The sequence below is a fragment of the Acinonyx jubatus genome, chromosome E1, assembly GCF_027475565.1.
Source record: "Acinonyx jubatus isolate Ajub_Pintada_27869175 chromosome E1, VMU_Ajub_asm_v1.0, whole genome shotgun sequence".
NCBI lineage: Eukaryota > Metazoa > Chordata > Mammalia > Carnivora > Felidae > Acinonyx > Acinonyx jubatus.
Window position 1 is genome coordinate 2,471,239 of NC_069397.1, and position 22,262 is coordinate 2,493,500.

General features: G+C 55.7%; 1 protein-coding gene across 10 annotated transcripts in view; it reads left to right on the plus strand.

The window, feature by feature from the left end:
- DNAH2 (dynein axonemal heavy chain 2) overlaps window positions 1-22,262 on the plus strand; it is a 92,842-nt gene that overhangs the window by 29,252 nt on the left and 41,328 nt on the right. For 9 of the 10 annotated variants that reach the window (XR_008294096.1, XM_053211994.1, XM_053211996.1 and 6 more), the window contains 25 exons: window positions 5,430-5,576; window positions 6,600-6,756; window positions 7,044-7,283; window positions 7,587-7,775; window positions 7,983-8,130; window positions 8,384-8,576; window positions 9,525-9,725; window positions 9,813-9,969; window positions 10,330-10,504; window positions 10,936-11,099; window positions 11,476-11,637; window positions 11,726-11,829; window positions 13,554-13,710; window positions 13,858-13,940; window positions 14,071-14,251; window positions 15,328-15,466; window positions 17,806-18,023; window positions 18,285-18,386; window positions 18,714-18,839; window positions 19,102-19,212; window positions 19,454-19,642; window positions 20,020-20,123; window positions 20,223-20,412; window positions 20,952-21,132; window positions 21,813-21,940. Coding sequence is in view for 9 of the 10 variants with exons in the window: in XM_053211994.1 (XP_053067969.1) it covers window positions 5,430-5,576; window positions 6,600-6,756; window positions 7,044-7,283; window positions 7,587-7,775; window positions 7,983-8,130; window positions 8,384-8,576; window positions 9,525-9,725; window positions 9,813-9,969; window positions 10,330-10,504; window positions 10,936-11,099; window positions 11,476-11,637; window positions 11,726-11,829; window positions 13,554-13,710; window positions 13,858-13,940; window positions 14,071-14,251; window positions 15,328-15,466; window positions 17,806-18,023; window positions 18,285-18,386; window positions 18,714-18,839; window positions 19,102-19,212; window positions 19,454-19,642; window positions 20,020-20,123; window positions 20,223-20,412; window positions 20,952-21,132; window positions 21,813-21,940 (3,946 nt within the window). In the remaining variant the exon portion in view is untranslated. The remainder of the gene's footprint in view (window positions 1-5,429; window positions 5,577-6,599; window positions 6,757-7,043; window positions 7,284-7,586; window positions 7,776-7,982; window positions 8,131-8,383; window positions 8,577-9,524; window positions 9,726-9,812; window positions 9,970-10,329; window positions 10,505-10,935; window positions 11,100-11,475; window positions 11,638-11,725; window positions 11,830-13,553; window positions 13,711-13,857; window positions 13,941-14,070; window positions 14,252-15,327; window positions 15,467-17,805; window positions 18,024-18,284; window positions 18,387-18,713; window positions 18,840-19,101; window positions 19,213-19,453; window positions 19,643-20,019; window positions 20,124-20,222; window positions 20,413-20,951; window positions 21,133-21,812; window positions 21,941-22,262) is intronic. The other variant, XM_053211997.1, reaches the window with a different exon arrangement.

A 22,262-nucleotide genomic window follows, 5' to 3' on the forward strand; every position in this document is an offset into this window, starting at 1 on the left:
GTAGGACGACTCTTTGGTTTCGAAGGCCTGCTACGCAGGGGTCAGCCTGGAGCTTCCCCTCTGCTCCCCCCCCCCCCAACCCCAGCCTCTTCTGTTGGATTTCCTATTTCCTTGTCTTCCTCTCTCTTGGTTTGTGCCCTTGTTTTGGTGGAGCACACTCTTTAGTAGCTTTCTGAGAAATGGTGCGTGGGAAGCAAATGTTTTGAGTTCTTATGTGAGTGACCACGGTGGTTTCCTGCCCTCTACCTGTCGGACGTTTGGCTGGACTTGGAGTGCTGGATTAAAAGTAATTTTCCTTTTGTTTTCACCTCCTTTACTTTGGAGGCTGTCCTTAGCTGCCTGGTAATCCACCGTTCACTCACATTTGAGACACTCTCCTTCGCTTGAAAATAATTTCCCTCGCCAGAAGTTTGCTCTCCTGTAGAGGTGAAAATATAATCCTTTGCAAAACTTCAAATGTGATATTATTTTCTCATACTGTCATTTCAGTGCTTGCCTGTAGAACAGAGACAAAACATTCTGGAATTTTCACCTCAATATTCTTCCAAGTAACATTTCAGTAATATTCAGAACGTAGAGTTTTGTGAGAGCATCTTCAGATTGTGGGGCTTTTTGTTGTCTGTGATTAAAAAGTGCAATTTAAAGGAAGGAAGGAAGGAAGGAGAAAGGAAGAAAGAAAGAAAAAAAAACACACGGATTTTAAAAATCAGGTCATTTTTATTCAAGGCTTTTTTATTTTGAAAATATTCTATGTTTCCTTCTGGTATTTTATCCTTTACACTTAGATGTTTGATCCATTTGAAATTTATTTTGATGGAGGGAGACAAGTTCAGGGGCAACTTGGGTGGTTGTTTTTTGTTCAGTCCCCAGGTGGCTGGCCAGGTGACCTGATCTCATTTACATCATAAAACAAATTCCCGAATAGAATTGTGTGTCTATTTTGGGATTCACCATTTTGTTCTGGTCTCTCTGTCTGTCTGTCTGTCTGTCCATAGGAAGGAACCAAACTGCTTACTTACTGACCTCATTGCTCTCCCTTTTCAGAATTTTCCGGGTTATTTTTAGTATTTATTTCCCGTAAGAACTTGAGAATCAATCTGTGTAATTCCACAAATAGTTCCGTGCCTATTTTTATAGGAACAAGGATTGGGTTGAATTTATAGGTTAATTTAAGAAGAATGAACATCTTTAAGATTTGAGTCTTTCTACCCAAGAATAGCATTTTTTCTTTCAATGTATTTGAATCCATATAAAATGTCTATAAATCGTTTTTTTTTCCAAATAACCAGTTAACAAGAAACGTCATAATATATATATATAAATTTGTTTCCATACAAATGTTATATATAAATATTTCTTGTTAATTTGTTAATTATTTTATTTATCTTATTTTATTTTATTTTTTTAACGTTTATTTTTGAGAGAGAGAGAGAGACACACACACACACACACACACACACACACACACAGAGCGAGTGGGGGAGGGGCAGAGAGAGAGGGAGACACAGAATCCGAACCAGCCTCCAGGCTCTGAACTGTCAGCACAGAACCCTACGCAGGAGCTGGAACCCACAAGTGATGAGACCATGACCTGAGCCAAAGTTGGACGCTCAACCGACTGAGTCACCTGGGCGCCCTGTACTTTATTTTTCTTGCTTTAATTGTCCTGGGTCTCTTTTCCTCCACGATAATGTTCAACTGGTTACAGTTTTTCTATTGGAAGACCGCGATTTTAATAAGCTAATTTTGTACCCAGCCACTTTTACAAATAATCTCATGGTTTAAAATAGTTTTCCCCTCCAAATAGCATTTCTTGTTGTGAGGTGTATCATGCACACAGACAAGTACTTGAAGCTTATGCTACCACTTTAACAAACGGGCACGAAATAAATGCCCTGGCAGCGATGGCCCAGCTCACGGAGAGCACGTTGCTGGCAGTTCAGAAGCCTCCCATCTGTAAGTATTTCTCAGTTGAATTAGTCGTCAGCGCTTAAAATGCAGGAGATTTGATATTAAAAACTGGCTTTCTGGCCTCTCTTGAAGAGTCAGACCCTGCACTCGGGCTGGGCTGGGCCCCTCCTTCCCACCTGGCGGCCCGTGCCTGGAGCCTTGACTCTTTTAGATGACCTTGCGCTGTTGAACGCAACTTTAGGCCGATGTCAGCTGTCACCGAGCGTCGCACTTGGGGGACATGTGCCTTGGGGACAGCGGAAGTTCCGAACTTTGCTTTGACCGTAAAACCCGACCAAGTCGGTGGTTGGTTGGATGCTGGAAAGTGAGGCTCTGGTTCAGGCAGCAGGATGGCGCTGTTCCCCGAGACAGGGGCTCCCCCTCCTGACCCCAAGTGCAGAGCGCACGATGAGCTTGTTTCTGGACGTGTGCAAGGCACTTGGGGCAAGGTGGGGAGATATCTAGGAGGCTGTTGGGCGTACGAGCCTAGAGCTCACGTTAGCTCTATAGATCTGGGGGCCAGCAGCTTCTAGAAGGCAGCTGAAGCCTTGGGCATGGACAGGATCATCCCAGGGAGAGCGCTGGACGTGCAGGACTTCCAGGAGCCTTCGCTCCTGAAGACAGTGTGGAGTGTCCAGTGCCTAGCTGAGTGGTATTTCCAGGGGACACTAGAAAGAGAAGGACACTTCTACAGACAGGCGGGGCAGCCACAAGGACAGCTGTGGCCCAGGAGCGAGACAAGAGCGTGTCCAAGGACGGCAAGGCAGGGAGGAGTCCAGCATGAGGTTCAGGCCTGCAGAGAGAGGAGGCAGGGCCAGGCCTGAGGAGGCCGGCAGGGTTTGGTGACAAGATGTCTGGGGGAGACTTGATGCGGGCAGGTGTGGAGGTGAGGGGACCGAGGAGTTTGCGAGGACAGTTCTGTGTGGAAGGTGTGTGGTAAAGGGGCGGTAATGGGGTGCAGGGCGCGGTACCCGCGGGAGGAGGTGGAGTCCGGGCCAGGTGGGGAGAGGAGGGTGGGTGTGCGTGTGTTGGTTTTGTTTCAGTTTTTCCAAGATTGTAGGAACTTGGCCTTCCCTGACTGTTGATGGACGGAGCTGGCAGGTCGAGGAAGCAGGAGGACCCCGGGTTAGGACGCGGAGCCCAGGAGGAGGGTCAGCCTTGGGTGGGAGGAGGGCTTCTTCTGTCAGAAACGGGAGGAACCCTGTGTGTGATGCGAGTACTCAGGCTCGTAGGTTTTGTAGCAGGAGGGACACCAAGTGCTCGCCTCATGGCTCCTGGATCTCTGTGCTGAAGGAGGGGAGACTTTCCACAGAGACGGGGGCAGGGGGGTAGATCTGAGAGAGTGGGGAGGCTCTGGTGTGACAGCAGGAGGGAGGGCAGACCGGGGAGACCTCCAGGATGCAGGGTAGAGGGCCCTCGGTGCGCCCATCTGTGTGGTCCCGCCTCGCTCGGCCGCCGTCCGGGTGCGCAGCGGGGATGACAACAGATTTAGCCAGGGTGGGGGTTCCGCCAGGTGGCTTACACTGATGAGCCAGCCAAGCCGGTGAGGATGGCAGGAGGGCGGTGGAAATGACAGATGGCAGGGTCTGTGGTGGAGGAGGCAGTGATGGGAGGGGACACATAGCTGGGAAGAGAGCCCAGAGTCAGTGGTCTGAAGGTGTCTGTGAGGTCAAAGAGCAGGTCCTTTGGGAGGGCTTGAGGGCTAGTCCCTGGACAGGGCTGGGTGGGGGACAGCTGGGCTCTGGCAGAGCCAAGTCTGAGTGGCTGATCCCCGAGGTGGAGGACACAGGACCTGGGAATGATGGCTGGCTGGAAGGGAAGGGGTTGAAGCTCACTGGGTAGGAGGGCCACAAATGCAATTAAAATTTCTCTGGCATTTGGGGCGCCTGGGTGGCTCAGTCAGTTGAGCGTCCGACTTCGGCTCAGGTCATGATTTCACGGTTTGTGGGATGGAGCCCCGCATGGGGCTCTGTGCTGACAGTTCAGAGCCTGGAGTCTGCTTCGGACTCTGTGTCTCCTCCTCTCTCTGCCCCTCCCGTGCTCATGCTCTGTCTCTCTCTGTCTCTCAGTAACAAATAAACGTTAAAAAAAATTGTTTTTTAGATTTCTCTGGCATTGCGTTTAACAAAGGAACAAGAAACAATTTGAAATCAAAGTTTTAAAAAGTTTACTTGTTTATTTTGAGAGAGATAGAGCACAAGTTGGGGAGGGGCAGAGAGAGAGAGGGGAGAAAATCCTAACCTGGCTCCGCTCTGTTAGTGCAGAGCCTTTTGTGGGGCTCGAACTCACAAAACTGTGAGATCATGACCTGAGCCAAAACCAAGAGTTGGACACTTAACCAGCTGAGCCCCCCAGGTGCCCCTGAAGTCAATTTTAATACTCAGGCCAATATTCCCCAAGTATTATCATTCCAGTGTGTAATATAAAACTTACTAATGGTGAGTTTTCTATGCTTTCCCCCCCCCCCTTGCAAAGTCCTCTCTGTCTTCCATCTCTGTGTCTTTTTCTTTACTTTCCAAGAGATTTCTGTCAATTTTATTGTTAATGGGCTTGTTTTCGGCTATCATCTTTAACTTCCAAGAACTATTTAGGTGTTCCCTTCTAAAGCATCTTGGTTTTGTTTCACGGATATTCTTTTGTATCTTTTATCTCTCTCAGGGTGTTAGCGACAGTTGCATTTAGTTTTCTTACTTGGTGTGGACCGTCTTCTTTCTGTGGCCTCTGTCCCCTCTTGTTTCCTTCTCGTTGCCTTTTGTTTTTTCCTTCCTCTGTTTGTTTGTTTTGGTTCCTGCCTTTTGTGCCAGGAAGGACAGAGACTAATGTTTTGTGATCCTTGGTTTTCCATATTTAAGGACAGGGAGCTGGAAAGCAGATTGGATGCTCGGCTGAGCAGGTGAGCAGGTAGTGGGGCTAATCAACAGTGAGCCTCAGGTTTATCTGGTGGGCTGTTTTCAGGGGACTCCTGAGATCACTGTCCTTGGGACTTGCCCTCTCAGGTTGGCCAGAGGTCACAGAAAACAGTCTGAGTGGCTCAGTCGGTTGAGTGTCTGACTTTGGCTCAGGTCATGATCTCACTGTTTTGTGTGTTTGAGCCCCGCATCGGGCTCTGCATTGACAGCGTGGAGCCTGCTTGGTTTTCTCTCTGCCCCTCCCCTGCACATGTGTGAGTACATGTTCTCTCTCTCTCTCAAAATAAATACATAAACATTAAAAAAAAAAAAACAGGAAAAAAAAAGAAAGAAAATAGTCTTTCAAACTTTGTTCTGGAGGGTGCTGATCCAGTGGCCTGAGAGCCGGTTGCTGGGTGGGGAAAAGAAAGCGGGGGGGGGGGGGGTTGTCTTAACATTCATTGTGCATATGGGCCCTTAATGTCCCCTTCTGTCAGTATGTTACCCTGTCCTTCAGCTGGGCCTGGGGTCCCCAGTCTAGGTCAGGCACTTGAGCTGCTTTGCTTTACTTCTCCCCACCCTTGCCCCTAGGTCCCTGCTGATTCTCTTTGTGGAAATCGACTACTGGGAAAGGCTGCTCTTTGAGACCCCCCATTACGTGGTGAATGTCGCTGAGCGAGCAGAGGACCTGCGCATTCTTCGGGAAAACCTGCTCCTGGTGGCTCGAGACTACAATCGGTAAGGCGGCCTCCCGCATGCACTCTGTGCCCCCTCTGTGTCTTATCTGCCCCATGATGTCATCTAGCTCCTACACTATCTGTCCTTTACCTTTTACTGGCTCAAAAAAAAAAAAACAAAAACAAAAAGCTTTCTCCTATTCTCTGGTATGGCCCCGTGATTGCTCCTGGCCCTTGCTTTTATCTTCTAGCTTCAGAGCAGAGGGCAAAAACAACCGGGTCCCCTGCAACCCCACAGGGCACTTGGACCACGTATATCGCGGGCCTAGGTCACTTTTCCAGGAGTGAAACTGGGGGCATTAGGATTATGAGCACAGTGTCATATCAGATATATTGAATCAAGGCCACGCTGGCACCCTCTTCTTGATACCCTTGGTACTTGTCTCTGGAGTGAGGCTTTGTTCTGGGACGGGTACCTTTCTGGGCCCGGTTAAAGCCCAAGTGGGTGGAAGCACAGTTCGAGTGTCTGTCTAGAACCGCGCTGTCCAGTATGGTGGCCACCAGTCGCACGTGGCTCTATTTTTTTTAAATAAAAAAATTTTTTTAATGTTTATTTTTGAGAGAGATAAAAAGACAGAGTGCAAGTAGGGGAGGGGCAGAGAGAGGGGCAGGCACAGAATCGGAAGCAGGCTCCAGGCTCTGAGCCGTCGGCACAGAGCCCGATGCGGGGCTCGAGCCCGCAAACCGTGAGATCATGACCTGGGCTGATGTTGGACGCCTAACCGACCGAGCCACCCAGGCGCCCCTCTTTCTATTTTAATTAATTAGTTGGAATTAAATAAGAATTTTAAATTGAGCTGTTCACTCGCACAGGCCACATGTCAAGTGCCCCACCGCCACATGTTGTTAGTGGTGACCCTGCCGGACAGCACAAACTGTAGAAGGGTTTCCATTATCGCCAAGAGTTTTATTGGAAAACACAGCTCAGCTCGCGCACTTTCAGATTTCTCCACCGAGTGTCCTGGTGTGGGGGAGGGGTCTGCAGCGTGTGTCCGGCCGGCTGCCAGCCTTCCCTCGCACACAGGATCATCGCCGTGCTGTCCCCAGATGAGCAGGCCCTCTTCAAAGAACGTATCCGATTTCTGGATAAGAAGATCCGCCCTGGACTCAAGAAACTGCATTGGGCCTTGAAGGGGGCCAGCGCCTTCTTCATCACGGAGTGCCGTATCCACGCCAGCAAGGTGGGTCATGGTCCTGAGACTCGGAGGGTCTGCGAGGCTGACCCGGAGGCCGCTGCGTGAATCATCAGGGCCCGAGTCTCGGGTGGTGGCGGAGAGACAGAGGTGTGTGTGCTTAGAGGCAAAGCGTGCTTAGGGAAGGACTTGTCCTTTGTTCTTGTTTTTGTTTTTGTTTTTCACATCAGCCACTCTAGCCAGAGGACAGGTGGGGGGGCTCGGGCTAAGCGGGGAGGGTCTCTCCCCACGCTGAAGCCGTGGGTCTCTCCCCCACGGGTGTGGCCTGCCCACAGGTGCAGACCATCGTGAATGACTTCAAGGCCTCCACTCTGACCATCGGCTGGCGAGCCCAAGAAATATCTGAGATGCTGCTCGTGCGCATCAGCGGCAAACGGGTGTACAGGGACCTGGAGTTCGAGGAGGACCAGAGGGAGCACCGGGTGGCCGTGCAGCAGAAACTGATGGGCCTGTACCAGGACGTGGTGGCCATCATGACCAACTCCTACGAAGTCTTCAAGAACGACGGCCCTGAGGTGGGGGTCCTCTGGCCAGGGCTTTGTGGCTCAGCGAGCCCCCCCCCCCCCCCCCCCCCCCCGCCGGGGCCACCGGACCTGTCTCGCGGTTTCTGCCTCCTACCCTTAGTGGGTGCTTCTCAGATGTCCCGTTCCAGTCTTGGTTCCGCCCAACCTTCCACCTTTCCAACCTTCTTCCTTCGGGACTCTGCAGCCTACGGGCTTGTTTCCTTCCCCACTGGCTGGTTCTCTCTCCCGGGACCTGCCCCGTGTGTCCTGAGGGTTTCCCTGTCCCCCCTGCCCCCACCCCACGCTCCCCGCCAGATCCAGCAGCAATGGATACTGTACACGATTCGCTTGGACCGCATGATGGAGGATGCCCTGCGCCTCAACGTGAAGTGGTCGCTGTTGGAACTGTCCAAGGCCATCAACGGGGATGGAAAGGCCATGCCGAACCCGCTCTTCCGAGTGCTGGTCATCCTCCAGAACGACCTACAGGGAGGTGTGGCGCAGGTGGGGGCCGCTGCCCCTGCCGCTCCACAACTCCAAACTTTATTTTCCGTTTCCCTCAATCCTGAAACTTGGCCCTCGGCCTCGACTTTATCCTGAGGGCCTCGGGGGCCCGTGCTGAGGTGTTTTTCCACCTTGCCAGTCCTGGGGCTGGTCTCCTCCACGGCCTGTGCTGAGGCCGCCTCCTCTGTGCTCCCCCCCACCCCGCAGGTGGAATTCTCACCCTCTCTGCAGACCCTGGCGGGCGTGGTCAACGACATTGGCAGCCACCTCTTCTCCACCATCTCGGTCTTCCGCCACCTCCCTGAAATTCTCGTCAGGCGCAAGTTTCAGCGCGACCCCATCCACGTCATCGTGGGTGAGTGGGCGGTGGGGAGGGCGCCGGGTGCAGGGGCGTCAGGGGCTCGGAGGGCAGGGTTGGGCGGGGCCGGCAGGAGAGGCCAGGGCCGCTTCCGGACACGTGGGGCCGGGAAACCCCGGGTGGGGGTCAGACTGGGGAAGGTGGCGAGGGCGGAGGGCGGGCCGCGGCGGGCGGAAGTTGGGGGACTAACGCCCGGGGGCTCCGGGACTGGGGCGGAGGTGAGTGCGGCGCGCTTTGCTGGCTCTTGAAGAGCGAGACGAGGACATCAGGAAGATCCAGGCCCAGATAAGCGGCGGCATGGCCAGCAACGCGAGCCTGCTGCAGACCTACCTCAAGACCTGGGACTTGTACCGGGAGATCTGGGAGATCAACAAGGACTCTTTCATCCGCCGCTACCAGCGCCTCAACCCCCCCGTGTCTTCCTTTGATGCCGACATCGCCCGGTGAGGAGCCGAGGTGTCCGGGAGGCGCAGAGCCCCGGGCACGGGGCTGGGCTGGGGAGTGCCACCCAAGCGCGTGCCCTCCGCTCCGGGCGAAGACCGCCAACCGGCAGGCGGCCCGTGCCCCCTGGGCCCCCAGGGTCCTGGGAAGCAGGCGTGACCCTTTCCTACTTGCCAAGGTTGCGAGGTCATCGAGTATATGAGAAAGCGCCTCGCGGGCCCCGAAGCCCCGTGCGGAGGTGCTCATTACCCAGGCTTCAGGGGGTGAGGGCCGTGGCTCAGGCATATGGGGCGCCGGGGCGGTGGGGTGGAAGGAGAGAGAGTCCAGCCTGGACGTCAGGAGAGGCTTCGCGAAGGGGGTGACGGGAGGCCGGGCTCGCCCGAGTGGGCAGGGTTTCCACAGGCAGACGTGGGCAGCGGGGAGGGCATTCCGGGCGGAGACAACAGCGCCCAACAGGCATAAAGACGGGAACACGTGAGTGCGTTCAGCAGGGAGCGAGCGGTCTCGGACACAGGTACAGGCGCGGAGGTGTGCAGGGGGCTTTATACCGAGCAGACAGTGTCACCCTCCCAAGAGCGGTAGGGGTTCTGTTCACATCGCCGTGTGATCGACGGGAAATCGGGGCTCAGGACAGTGTAAATAACCTGCCTGAGGTCACCGAGCCCGGGAGCAGCGGTGGGCGCTCAACTCAGATTCGTGCGACTGTAAAGCCTCGAATGCCAGACTGAGGAGCCTGACTGGCGGCCCCCGGGGCAGCGGTTGGGAAAATGACGTGATCCCAGCCGTAAGGCTGGGCTGCACTGACAACGGGAGCAGGGGGATGCCTCAGAGCTGCCACACGGGTCTGGGGGGGGGGGGGGGTAAGAGACTGGAACCGGAACTGGCCGCGGGGCCGTGGGTTCGTCCGCCGCTGGCCCGGCCCGAACGAGCGGGAACGTGGGTCCTCGCAGCTACGCCGAGGTGGCTAACAACGTGCAGAAGGAGGAGACGGTCCTCAACATCCAGTTTGTGCTGCTGGACTGCTCACATCTCAAGTTCTCGCTGGTGCAGCACTGCAACGAGTGGCAGGGCAAGTTCACGGCCCTGCTCAAGGAGATGGCGGCCCGGCACCTCCTGGAGCTTCACACCTACCTGAGGGAGAACACGGAGAAGTAGGCGCACAGGCTGGGGCGGCAGGGGTGCGGGGAGGGCGGGCTCGGCCCCTTCCATTCGCAGGCTCTCTCCCCGCCTGCCTCCAGAATCAGCCACCCTCCCCAGACGCTGGAGGAACTGGGAGTCAGTCTGCAACTCCTGGAGACCCTGCAGCATGACCTGCCCGGCATGGAGGCCCAGATCCCCCCCATCCACGAGCAGTTTGCCATCCTCGAGAAGTACGAGGTGCCCGTCCAGGACAGCGTGAGTTCCCGTGTGCGGTCCAGCCGGGGCGGGCCCGCACCAGCGGTGGGGCGTGCGGGACGTGGGCCCCCAGGGGCTGGGCCCCGTGCGGTCCCAGGGGACCGCTGAAGAGCCAGCCGGGCAGCAGGTGCGAGGTTCCAGGGCCCCGGAGAGCCAAAGCCAACTCCGTGATAATCTGGGTCAGCTTCTGGATTTCTCTGAGGCCCGGCAGCTCGTGGCTTCATTTCTTTGGGCCTCGCGGCAAGCGGAACTTGGCCACAGACTCTGGTCCGGAGGATCAGAACGGAGGCCTTGAAAGCATTGGTGAGAGGGGCAAGACCCCCTGCTCGTGGGCCATGGTCCCCTCGTCGACGTCCCCAGGTCCTGGAGATGCTGGACAGCCTCAACGGGGAGTGGGTCATCTTCCAACAAACGCTGCTGGACAGTGAGCAGATGCTAAAGAGACACAAGGAGAAGTTCAAAACGGGCCTCATCCACTCGGCTGATGATTTCAAGAAGAAAGCCCACAATCTTCTGGAAGACTTTGAATCCAAAGGTACCCCTTTCTCGACCCTTCTCCCCTTGCCTCTGTGGTGACCCAGCCTTTCTAAGCCCAGGTCCCCAGGGAGGCAGGAACAAGGATGAGCAGAGGGAGGACGGTGCTGCGGAGGGGAAGGAGCCCTGGCACCTGCCTTTGGTGCCGCACCTGCCGTGGGGGCCGCGCCTGCCATCGCCGACTGTTGGTTGGAGCACACCCGAATTTCTGGTTTCCTCGCGCCTTCCCGTGGCCTGCCCGTTTCTGCTTCTCAAGCCACGTCTGAGAGTTTTTGCTAAGATTGACCGTCTTGCTTTCCCTCTTGTTTCCCTTCCCCTCCTCGTGTGAGGAGAGGGAGATGTGCCCACAGAGAGGTAGGAGAGCCATGACGGGCCTTCCAGGGGACGACGGCCTCGAGCAGGGGATCTGAGCCTCACCCTGGTCTCCCACAGGCCCCTTCACCAGTAATGTGGGGCACCAGTCCGCCCTAGAGCAGATTGCCCAAATGCGGGCCACGCTGAATGCCATGCGGGACGAAGAACAGAGTCTCCGCTCCAACCTGGGCATCTTCAAGATCGAACAGCCAGTCTCCAAGGACCTGCAGAACCTGGAGAAGGTGGTGTGCCGGGCCGGGCCCTTGTGGTAACCAAAGGATGGGTCAGGGGAAGGAGCTTGCGGCCTAAGGGCCGGACCAGTGCCCACCAGCAACGTAGTGCGAGGCTTCCGTTTCTCCGCGGCCTCGCGGACACATCGTCACCCCACGCCCTTTCTTGGGGCCAGCCGTCCTGCTGGGCCTGGACATTGAGGATCTTTTCCCGGGCTTGTCACTTGACGAGCCCCTAAGGCAAGGCGGCGGAGAAAGGGACGTGACCCCATGAGGCAGCCCTATGACGCGGAGTGAACGAGGGGGGCAGAGGACCCGCGTGTCTGTCAGGGAGGAAGGGGGGGGGGAGTCCTGCCACCTAATGCATCTTCTGCCCTTGGCCGTGAAGGAACTAGACGCCCTGCAGCAAGTCTGGGAGATCACGCGGGACTGGGAAGAGAACTGGAACCAGTGGAAGATGGGCCGGTTCCTGACCCTGAAGACAGAGGCCATGGAGACCACGGCTCACGGGCTGTTCCGCCGTCTCACCAGACTAGCCAAAGAGTACAAGGCGCGTGGAGGACAGAGTGAGGGCTGGGGGATGGGCCCGTGCGGGGAAGGCGGTCAGGGCTTCTGACGTCTTCCGTTGTTTTGCCCAGGACCGCAACTGGGAAGTGATCGAAACCACTCGCTGGAAAATAGAGCAGTTCAAGAGGACCATGCCGCTCATCTCGGACCTGCGAAACCCGGCCCTTAGAGAGAGGTGAGGCCGCTCCTTCGCTCCTGGGGGCCGCCCCTGGCCTGTGCCGTCGTCACCTGGTCCTCTCACTGTCCCCTCCCCGTGTGCGTGGCTCTCCCCGCCCCCGCACACAAGCACCCTTCTCGAAGCCTTCGCGAGAGCCTGCCGCGTCCTCTGTCTTTCCGCTATTGCTCCCCCTGCTCCTCTGGCCTTCCAGCTCCGTCTGTCTTTCCTTCCCGCTGTGTCTGCCCTCATTTCATGTTCTGTCACAGCTCAGTGACAGACACCTTGCTTGACACCTTCTGTCATGCAAACGGTTGTATTCTTTTTTTTTTTTTAATTTTTAAAAAACGTTTATTTATTTTTGAGAGAGAGAGAGAGACAGAGCACAAGCAGGGGAGGGGCAGAGAGAGAGAGGGAGACAGACTCTGAAGCAGGCTCCAGGCTCTGAGCTGTCAGCACAGAGCCTGATGTGACCCTCAAACCCACGAACCGCGAGATCACGACCTGAGCTGAAGTCGGACGCTTAACTGACTGAGCCACCCAGGTGCCCCATTCTTTTTTTTTTTTTTTTTTTTAAGTTTATTTATTTATTTTGAGAGAGAGAGAGCGGGCGGGCATGTGCAAGTGTGCACGCAAGCGGGGTAGGGGCAGAGAGAGAGAATCCCCAGCAGGCTCCACGCTGTCAGGGAGGCTGGAACTCACAAACTTCTAGATCACGACCTGAGCCGAAATCTACAGTCTGACGCTTAACCGACTGAGCCACCCAGGCGCCCCCAAAAGGTTTTATTCTGATGTAGTCCAAGGTATCAATTTCTTCCTTCATAGTTTTTGGTTTTGGACCTTGTTTAAGAAGACCTCCCTTTGGGGCGTTTGGGTGGCTCAGTCAGTTAAGTGTCAGACTCTTGATTTCGGCTCAGGTCCTGATCTCACAGTTTGTGAGTTTGAGCCCCGCATTGGGCTCTGTGCTGACAGCATGAAGCCTGCTTGAGATTCTCCCTCTCTCTCTGCCCCTCTCAACTCGCACTCTCTGTGCCTCTCTCAAAATAAATAAATAAACCTAAAAGAAAAACAACACACCTCCCCTGCCTAGAGTTACACATGCATTTTCTCCATACTTTCTTCTAATACTTTATAATTTTATTTTGCAAGTTTTTATACTTTGTATGCATCCGGAACCCATTGCATGATAGAAGAAGGCTTTGCAGCCGTTGAGGATGGAATAAATGGTTTTATAAGAGGCGTTTTAACAATCATCTATTCCTCTAGAAGGAAGTAATCGTACTTCTTTTGCATTGTGTCCATTGTAGTGTTTCTGGGCCATGCTTCACTGTCCAGTATTCTGTGGTTAAGTACAACTTGACCGCTTCACTTGCTTAACGCCCCCTGGCCTCAGTTTCCTCACGTACAGATGGAAGAGCTAAAAGTCCGCGTGTATATGGGTCGAGAGCATTAAATGAGCTGTTTCACGCAAAACGCCTAGCTCTGCCTGTTGTCGACGTCAAACCCGCCATTGTCAGTCTCAACTGTCTCTCCAGAGAGTCACCAGCTCCGTCTCTGTATTTCCCCACCGAGCCTAAGATTGCGTTTAGGGCCTGTTTAGTAAATATCTGTTGAATCGCGAATCAATTCATGTACAGAATCATACTGTCCCAGTGGGAGCAAGGAAGCCTGTGGGCTGATGCTGACGCTTTTCAGTAGGCCCTCGCGGCCGGCCTCGTGGTCTGACCTCCTGTCCCTGGCTGCAGGCACTGGGACCAGGTCAGGGAAGAGGTCCAGAGGGAGTTCGATCAGGAATCTGAGAGCTTCACCCTGGAGCAGATTGTGGAGCTCGGGATGGACCAGCACGTGGAGAAACTTGGGGAGATCTCCGCCTCGGCGACCAAAGAGCTGGCTATAGAGTCGGTATGACCGAGCCCCCTTCCATACCCCCCTGCTCCCGGGACACCCCCCACCGTGACAAGCTTTCCACGATCTAATGGCCCCTCCGCGTTCCTGTTCCCTTTGGGGACTAACTACCAGATCGCTCTGTCCCCCAATTTCTTTCCGCAGGCCTTAGAGAACATCGCCAAGACCTGGGATGGGATTCAGCTAGACATAGCTCCCTACAAGGACAAGGGTCATCACCGGCTCAGGTAGACAGGGCCTCGGCGCGCCGGGCGAGGGCAGGGCCGTGTGGCCTGGGCTGCAGACCGGGCCCGAGGGCTGGCAGGTGGGAGCGGACTACGATTTGGATGCCTCCCCGCTGCCCCCTCCGACCCACAGAGGCACGGAGGAGGTGTTCCAGGCACTGGAGGACAACCAGGTGGCCCTGTCCAGCATGAAGGCTTCCCGTTTCGTCAAGGCCTTTGAGAGGGAAGTGGACCACTGGGAGCGCTGCCTCTCCCTCATTTTGGAGGCCGTCGAGATGGTGCTCATGGTGCAGAGGCAGTGGATGTACCTGGAGGTCAGGACTCACTGCCCGAGCGGCCCCCGCAAACCCTTTCCTCCTCTCTCTCTTTCTGCAGGTCTGACGCATTTGCCCTGTTACCAGCCTCATTTCCTCACTCTGAAGTCATTGCTTTTTTTTTTTTTTTTATTTTGAGAGAGAGAGAGAAACAGCACACACAAGCAGGAGAGGGGCAGAGACAGAGAGAGAGAGAGAGAGAGAGAGAAAGAATTCCAAGAAGACTCTGTACTGTCAGCTCGATCCCACAAACCCACGAGATCATGACTTGAGCCGAAATCAAGAGCTGGACACAGGGCGCCTGGGTGGCTCAGTCGGTTAAGTGTCCGACGTCAGCTCAGGTCGTGATCTCGCGGTTGGTGAGTGTGAGCCCCGCGTCGGGCTCTGTGCTGACGGCTCAGAGCCTGGAGCCTGCTTCCGATTCTGTGTCTCTCCCTCTCTCTGCCCCTCCCCTGCTTGTGCTCTGTCTCTCTGTCTCAAAAATAGACAAAACTATTAAAAAAATTTAAAAAAAAAATTTTTTTTTAACGTTTATTTATTTTTGAGACAGAGAGAGACAGAGCATGAATGGGGGAGGGTCAGAGAGAGGGAGACACAGACTCCGAAACAGGCTCCAGGCTCTGAGCTGTCAGCACAGAGCCCGACGCGGGGCTCGAACTCATGGACCGCGAGATTGTGACCTGAGCTGAAGTCGGCCGCTTAACCGACTGAGCCACCCAGGCGCCCCTAAAAAATTTTTTTAAAAAAGAGTTGGACACTTACCCGACTTAGACGCCCAGGTGCCATATCTTTTTTTAAAAGTTTATTTATTTATTGTAAAGTCATTCTTCCATCTCGGCCCTGAGCATCTGACTCTCAGTGATTGCCTTTTGCCTTCAGTTCCCTCCTTGAAAAGCCTTTGCTCTCTTTTCGTTTTTCTTCTTGGAGCAAGTATCTGGCCTCCCAACCCCAACTTGCCTTCCACAACTTAGGGCGTCTTGCCCTTTGGATCCTTCTCTTCCTCCCACTGTCACTCCTGGTCTGGGAGCAGGGAGTGTGGGAGACACAGCCTCTCACCGCAGTCCTTGGCCCCTCAGAATATCTTCCTGGGAGAGGACATCCGTAAGCAGCTGCCCAGTGAATCAGCCCTGTTTGACCAGATCAACAGCACCTGGAAATCCGTCATGGACCGCATGAACAAGGACAGCAATGCTCTCCGGGCCACCCACCACCCAGGTCTGTCGAGCTCCACGGCCTCTGGTCTTGACCGAGCCCGGGCGGGGGCCCGCTGTGCGTGGAAGCCGGGGCCACATGCTTCAGTGGTCAGAGGACTGACAGTCGTACCTGGCCTCCGTCCCATGACCATTGCCTCTTTCAAACTTTAGAATAACAGTTCAGCAAAACAAACTAACTCATCTCATATTTGCGTGGAGTGTACTATATGCTTATAGAGAGCGGGATACAGAGTCAGAGTTGAGTTCAAAATCGGCCTCCTGCCTTCCAGCCAGTGTGGTTTCGGGGGGCTTCCTCCACGCCACGGTCTCCTCCCTGCAGCAGGGGTGGGGGCTTGCGGCAGCTCTTAGCCTTCCTGCGAGGCTCGTGGAGGCGTATGTAATACTCAATACGGCGTCTGGCATGTGCTCAGTTACTAGCACTGTGCCTCAGGAACCTTCGCTGAGCTGGTTCACTCAACGGGACGATACAGGTAAATGAGGTAACGCAAATCGAGCGCTTACCACATCAGGGGTGCAGGGTAAGCCCTTGGTGACTATTAGCTGTTGTCATCGTTACCTTGACTTTAATTGGTTTATCAGGTTAACTGGTCTTGATTGTAGATCCTTTGGTAAGCGTGGGGATGGGGTGAGGGGGTGGGGGAGAGACACACACACAGAAGGGCCTGGTTGATTGTGGTAGGCTGGGGTAAAGAATCAGCGAGTGAGGTTTGGCGATGGGCACCAAGAACGGGTATCCTGGGGAGAGTTGTGTCAGGGGCTGTGGAGAGCTTCTTTATTTTGCTTTGGGCCAATTTCACAAAATTTTTAAAAAATGTTTATTCATTTTTGGGATTCAGAGAGACAGAGCATGAGTGGGGCAGGGACAGAGAGAGAGAGGGAGACAGAGTCCGAAGCAGGCTCCAGGCTCTGAGCCGTCAGCACAGAGCCCGACGTGGGGCTCGAACCCACGAGCTCTGAAATCGTGAGCCAAAGTTGGATGCTTAACTCACTGAGCCACTCAGGTGCCCCAACAATTTTTCATTTTCCCAAGAACCTTGAGCGTACGTATTGAAAAAACCATAGTTTTAATTATTCTGGTAAAACATAAGTATTAGGCTGTGCAAAGTTGAACAACAACATGCATTTGTTAGAGATAGTATTCGAGATCATTCGCAAAATTACATTTTGGAACAATTTGTAAACAAAGCCATAGAAACAAGTATCCCTGGGCTGAAGACGAAAACCACACTCCTCTCGGCCATGGCCACGGAGTCTCCTGGTCTCTGCGGGCCACTTGGATGCCCAGCAGCCCACAGACTCTATTCTTGGAGGTGTGAGGATCCCCTCAGGGTTCAGATTCCAGGGCACTCATACTTTCTTCAGAAAGCTAGAAATTGGGCAAACAAGAAGACCTAAGGTTAGGAGGAAGCTAGGATTGCTGAGAACCTGCCAACGTGAATCCTTTTTTTTTTTAAGTTTATTTATTTTGGGGGCGGGGGGGGGGAGAGAGAGAGAGAGAGAGAGAGAGAGAGAGAGAGAGAGAGATTGATTGAGATTGAGAATCCCAATAGGCTCTACACTGTCCGCGCAGAGCCCGGCATGGGGCTCGGACTCATGAACCGTAAGATAATGACCTGAGCCGAAATCAAGAGTCTGACTCTCAACCCACCGAGCCACCCGGGTGCCCCCTTGAATCCATTTTGTTTAGTGCCTTGAATTGTTCTTTGAGGTGGGTGTTGTGATTGTTTTATGGACAAAGAGGTAAAAGCTCAGTGAGGTGAACCGACAGGCTAATTAGTGGAAGAGCAGCCGTTTGGATGGCCGCCATCTGTCCCTCGGTCTAGCGCCCCTGTTGCTACGCCTCTAGGGACACTGGCATCCCGGTGGTCGCAGACCTCTGTCACTGCGTGCGTCTGATCTACCATTACCTCTCACGATTTAACATGCTGGACTGTGTGCATGCAGAACAGTCTCTTAATTTTCAGAAGCTTTTGGGGTGACCTCAGAGCCCCGAATTCCTTGCAGGAACCGGACCGTTGTTCTAAGACTGTAGGGAGATGGGATGTCGTGATGTTCACAGAATCACATACACCGTGTAACTAATGCTTGGCGTACGAACGCATCATAGTGTGTAATAAACACCGGTAATGAATTAACGAAGAGCATGGGATAAGTGTGATAGAGTGATTCGGAGACACTTCTCGGCTTCCAGAAACCGAAAGTCCCCCAACGTTCGAGCGCTATATGGCAATATGTCCCCCAACGTTCGAGCGATGGCAAAGTGCATACGGGGGGACGCCCCAACTCTACTCCGGGCGATGGTGAAGGGCCAGCAAATGTCACTCACTGCTCTTCCCCCAGGCCTCCTGGACACGCTGATCAAAATGAACACGATTCTGGAAGACATTCAGAAGTCTCTGGATATGTATCTGGAGACCAAGCGCCATATTTTCCCCCGCTTCTACTTCCTGTCCAACGATGACCTCCTGGAGATTCTGGGCCAGTCCCGCAACCCGGAGGCCGTGCAGCCACACCTCAAAAAATGCTTTGACAACATCAAATTGCTGAGAATGCAGAAGGTTGGGGAAGCTGGCCGGGATGGGGTGGAGGGCAGGGGACAGATGCCGATGTCACCGTAGTCAAGGCCTTGGAGGGGACCGTGCCCTCCACACAGGAGGGGGATAGTCATGATTCTGGATCATCTGGGATAGGACTTGTCAGAACTGGTAATTTTGGGGGGTGGGGAGAGGAGCAGAGACCACCCCCAAAGGGCCCACGTACCTTCCAGGGGGATGTCAGGAGTGGGCAGGCCAGACCGTTAGTGCTTCCTGTTTTCGCAGGTTGGGGGCCCCAGCAGCAGATGGGAGGCTGTGGGGATGTTCTCGGGTGACGGCGAGTATGTGGACTTCCTGCACTCAGTACTCTTAGAAGGGCCCGTGGAGGTGAGTTGTGGTGAGGGTCAAAGCATCAGGCCGATTCCTTTTCCCCTCGGAGAGTTCGCTCGGCTCCGTGAGGAGGGAACGTCCCTGGGAAGGGACATCAGTCCCTCTCCGCCTCCTGAAAACTCTAACCTCTGCCCTGAACCTGAAAACCACACAGGCCGCCCCCCTCACCTCTGCTTCCCTCAGGGGCCCGGCCAGCGGCTGCCTGATCCTGCTTGTCCCCCCCGGGCCCAGAGTCCCAGAGTCCTGTTTCCTGAGCCCCTGCCCTCTGGGGACGCTTGTCCCCAGCCCTGAGGCCCAGCCACTCTGCCCTCTCGCCTCCCCCAGTCCTGGCTTGGCGACGTGGAGCGGACCATGAGGGTGACCCTGCGGGACCTTCTCCGGAACTGCCGTGTGGCCCTCAAGAAGTTTCTCAACAAGAGGGACAAGTGGGTGAAGGAGTGGGCTGGCCAGGTGAGCTGGGCCAGGGCAGGTGGGGGGACGAGAAAGATGGAGCCGCACGGGAGCAGCAGATAGAAAAAGGCAGAACCTTGTGTCTTGTTCCCCCCACCCCGTTCTGGGCTCGGGCCTGGCTTCCCTGCGCGCCGGCCCCTTAGCTCCTGCCCTTGGACGCGTGCCTGTCCCTCGGGGCAGATATTGAGACGAGTAGCGCCGGGTCCTGGAAGGGGCCGGGGGCGGGGGGCAGAGGTGTGGACACCGCCTCTGTGCACCCCAGATGGTGATCACTGCCAGTCAGATCCAGTGGACGGCTGATGTCACCAAGTGCTTGCTGACGGCCAAGGAGCGGGGAGACAAGAAGATCCTCAAGGTCATGAAGAAGAAGCAGGTGGGGGGCCTACAAGTATGGGGTGGGCCTGCTGGGGGTTGGAGGGGTTAGCGCCGGAGTCAGAGGTCAAGGTCAGCACGAGGGTGCTTGGTGGCGGAAGTCCAGCCAAGAAGGTCTGGCGGACGCTGGGGATCAGGCGTTTCGGGAGCTGAAAGTCGTATGAGGCTGGGATGAGGCGTGTTGGGGTTTGGTTGAGTTGCTCCCCCCCCCCCCCCCACTCTGCCCCCTAACCCCCTGACAGGTGTCAGTGCTGAATAAGTATTCAGAGGCCATCCGGGGGAACTTGACCAAAATCACGCGGCTCAAGATCATGGCCCTGGTGACGATAGAAATTCATGCCCGGGATGTGCTGGAGAAGCTTTATAAGAGCGGCCTCACGGACATCAGCTCCTTCGACTGGCTCAGCCAGCTGCGCTTCTACTGGGAGAAGGTGCGGGGGGCCCGGTGCTTCCGCTCAGTCCACGGTCCCCGCCGCGCCGGCACCCCAACGCTCCGTCCCGCCTCAGTTCCCTCAGCCGGCTCAACTCTGTCGCCTCCCGAATCAGGACTGACCATCGCTACAGTCGGTGCTCAATGGGGCCCTCGCTTGACCGGGATCCTGAGAGGCTGCGGCCGGCCGTTGCCGTGGGTCGGGGCGTTCGTGCGGCGTGAAGCCCCCACCCCTGTTTTCCATCTGGGCCATAAACCCTTCCCTCCAAACTCTGAACCGAACCCCTAATCTTCTAACCGCCGCCTCCCCACCTCCTCGGTCGTTGTCTCTGTCCGGCTCCAAGCCCACTTCTCTCTTCCTCTGCCCCGTTTCCCCAGGACCTCGACGACTGTGTGATCCGCCAGACCAACACGCAATTCCAGTATGGCTACGAGTACTTGGGGAACTCCGGCCGGCTTGTCATCACCCCCCTGACAGACAGGTCGGCTGTGCGCGGCGGCCACCAGGGGGCTGGGGCGGGGGCAGCACCTGCTGAGGGCCGGCTCCCGGGAGTCAGATAGGCCCTGTCCTCCATCCTCAGGTGTTACATGACGCTGACCACGGCGCTGCACCTGCATCGGGGGGGCTCCCCCAAAGGTCCGGCGGGCACGGGGAAAACCGAGACTGTCAAGGATCTGGGCAAGGCCCTCGGCACATACGTCATTGTGGTCAACTGCTCCGAGGGCCTGGACTATAAGTCCATGGGCAGGATGTACTCGGGCCTGGCCCAGGTCAGTGCCCTGCCGCCCCGCCCCAGAGGCCCCGGGTTCTCGTTTAGCCCCAGAGAGTGAACTGAAAGCCGGTCTGGTTCACTACTTTGTGGCTGACGACACCGTATCGCCTCTCGCCTCGGGTGGCTCTTCCAGTCGGGGATGTCCCTGCACCTCCCTCAGCTTCCCTCGGGGCTGAGTCTTGCTTATTTAAAAATGGAAAGATCCTGTAAGTGTTAAGTGAGGTGATGTACGTCAACTGGGGCGTGGCTAGGCACTCGGAGCTCACAAGATCCCCTGCCCCAGTCCCTTTGCAACCCACACCTTTTGTGGCTCTCCCCGACACTGTCCCGTCTGCTGGAATGTTCTGGAATGTGGCCAGAAACCACAACAGGGCTACGCTGCCCCCCAGCCCACCCCAATAGCACACACCTTTTGGAGGCCGCTCCACCTATCAGAGCGTTCCGGGCAGGGCGTGCTAGTTTCTAGCGTCTCCCCGTGTGCGGAGGGGGGGTACGTCTCTCGCTCCCAGCGACTCTGCCCCCACCCCCCGCCCACAGACCGGCGCCTGGGGCTGCTTTGATGAGTTTAACCGAATCAACGTGGAGGTGCTGTCGGTGGTGGCCCAGCAGATCCTGTCCATCCTGTCGGCCCTGGCCGCCAGCCTCCTCCGCTTCTACTTTGAAGGCTTTGAAATAAACCTGGTGTGGTCCTGTGGGATCTTCATCACCATGAATCCCGGTATGGGGTGTGGGCCACGGAGCCGCTGAGGCTCTGGGGGGGGGGAGCACTGGGTGTCTGCCCCCACCCCCTTCCAGGCCGGTGTGTTTAGCCAAGGGAGACGTGGCTAAAGACAACACAGTGTGAGACAAGGGTAAACACACGACTTTCTGGGAGAAAGGGAGGCGATGTTACGTCCTCCCTAAATGGGTTGACGGCCGCTCGCGTGTGTGTGTATGTCCCTGGTCCTCTGAGATGCTTCTCTGTCTTCTCCCAGTGGGCGAGCTCCCCGAGTTCTGGCCTTCCTGCCATCCCTTTCCCAGAAATAGGGAATCTCTCCCAACATGCAGACCCTCGTTCCCTGGGAACAGCTCCGGGGGAAGGGTCCGCGGGGAAAACAGGGAAGGGTTTAGGTACCGAAAGAGTCTGAGAAACAGCGGTGATTTTCCATCAGGACTGTCGTGAGTCACACACGGAGCTTGGACAGATGGGAAATTGTCAGCTCGTGATTGGAGTTTGAAACAGGGCCACGCGGAAAGGAGGGAAGGGGCCAGAGTTAGGAGAGCAGGGCCGGGGCCGAGGGGGGGGGCGGGGAGAGCATGTGGTCGGAGTTGGGGAGACTGTGGGGCATGCCAGGGTTGGGGAGGGTGGGGCGGAGTGGGGAGTAGTTTGGGCTCTTAAGAAATGGCGCTGTTTTCCAGGCTACGCCGGGCGCACAGAACTGCCTGATAACCTTAAATCCATGTTCCGCCCGATCGCCATGGTGGTGCCGGACTCTACTCTCATCGCGGAGATCATTCTCTTCGGGGAGGGCTTCGGCAACTGCAAGGTAGGCCGATGACGTCCTTTCGGAATTCTCTTACTTCCCTTCTCGGGCTATTCCCTGGACGGAGGAGCGCCCCAGCCTCCCGGTCAGCTTATCCTACGAGGAACGGAGGCTGTCGTCGTCGGCAGGATGTGGGGGCGGGAGCGCTCAGAGGAGGGAGGTCTCCCCTCCCTGAAGCCCCTAACCCACGTTGGGACCGGTCCCGAGATCTTCCCGCTAGAATTGTCCACAGAGCGCATCCCGGCCGCCTCAGGTCCCAGGGCCGGGCTTCCCGTATCTGTAACCGTCCCGCGTGAAGGAGAAGGGTTTCTGGGGTGCTCGATGC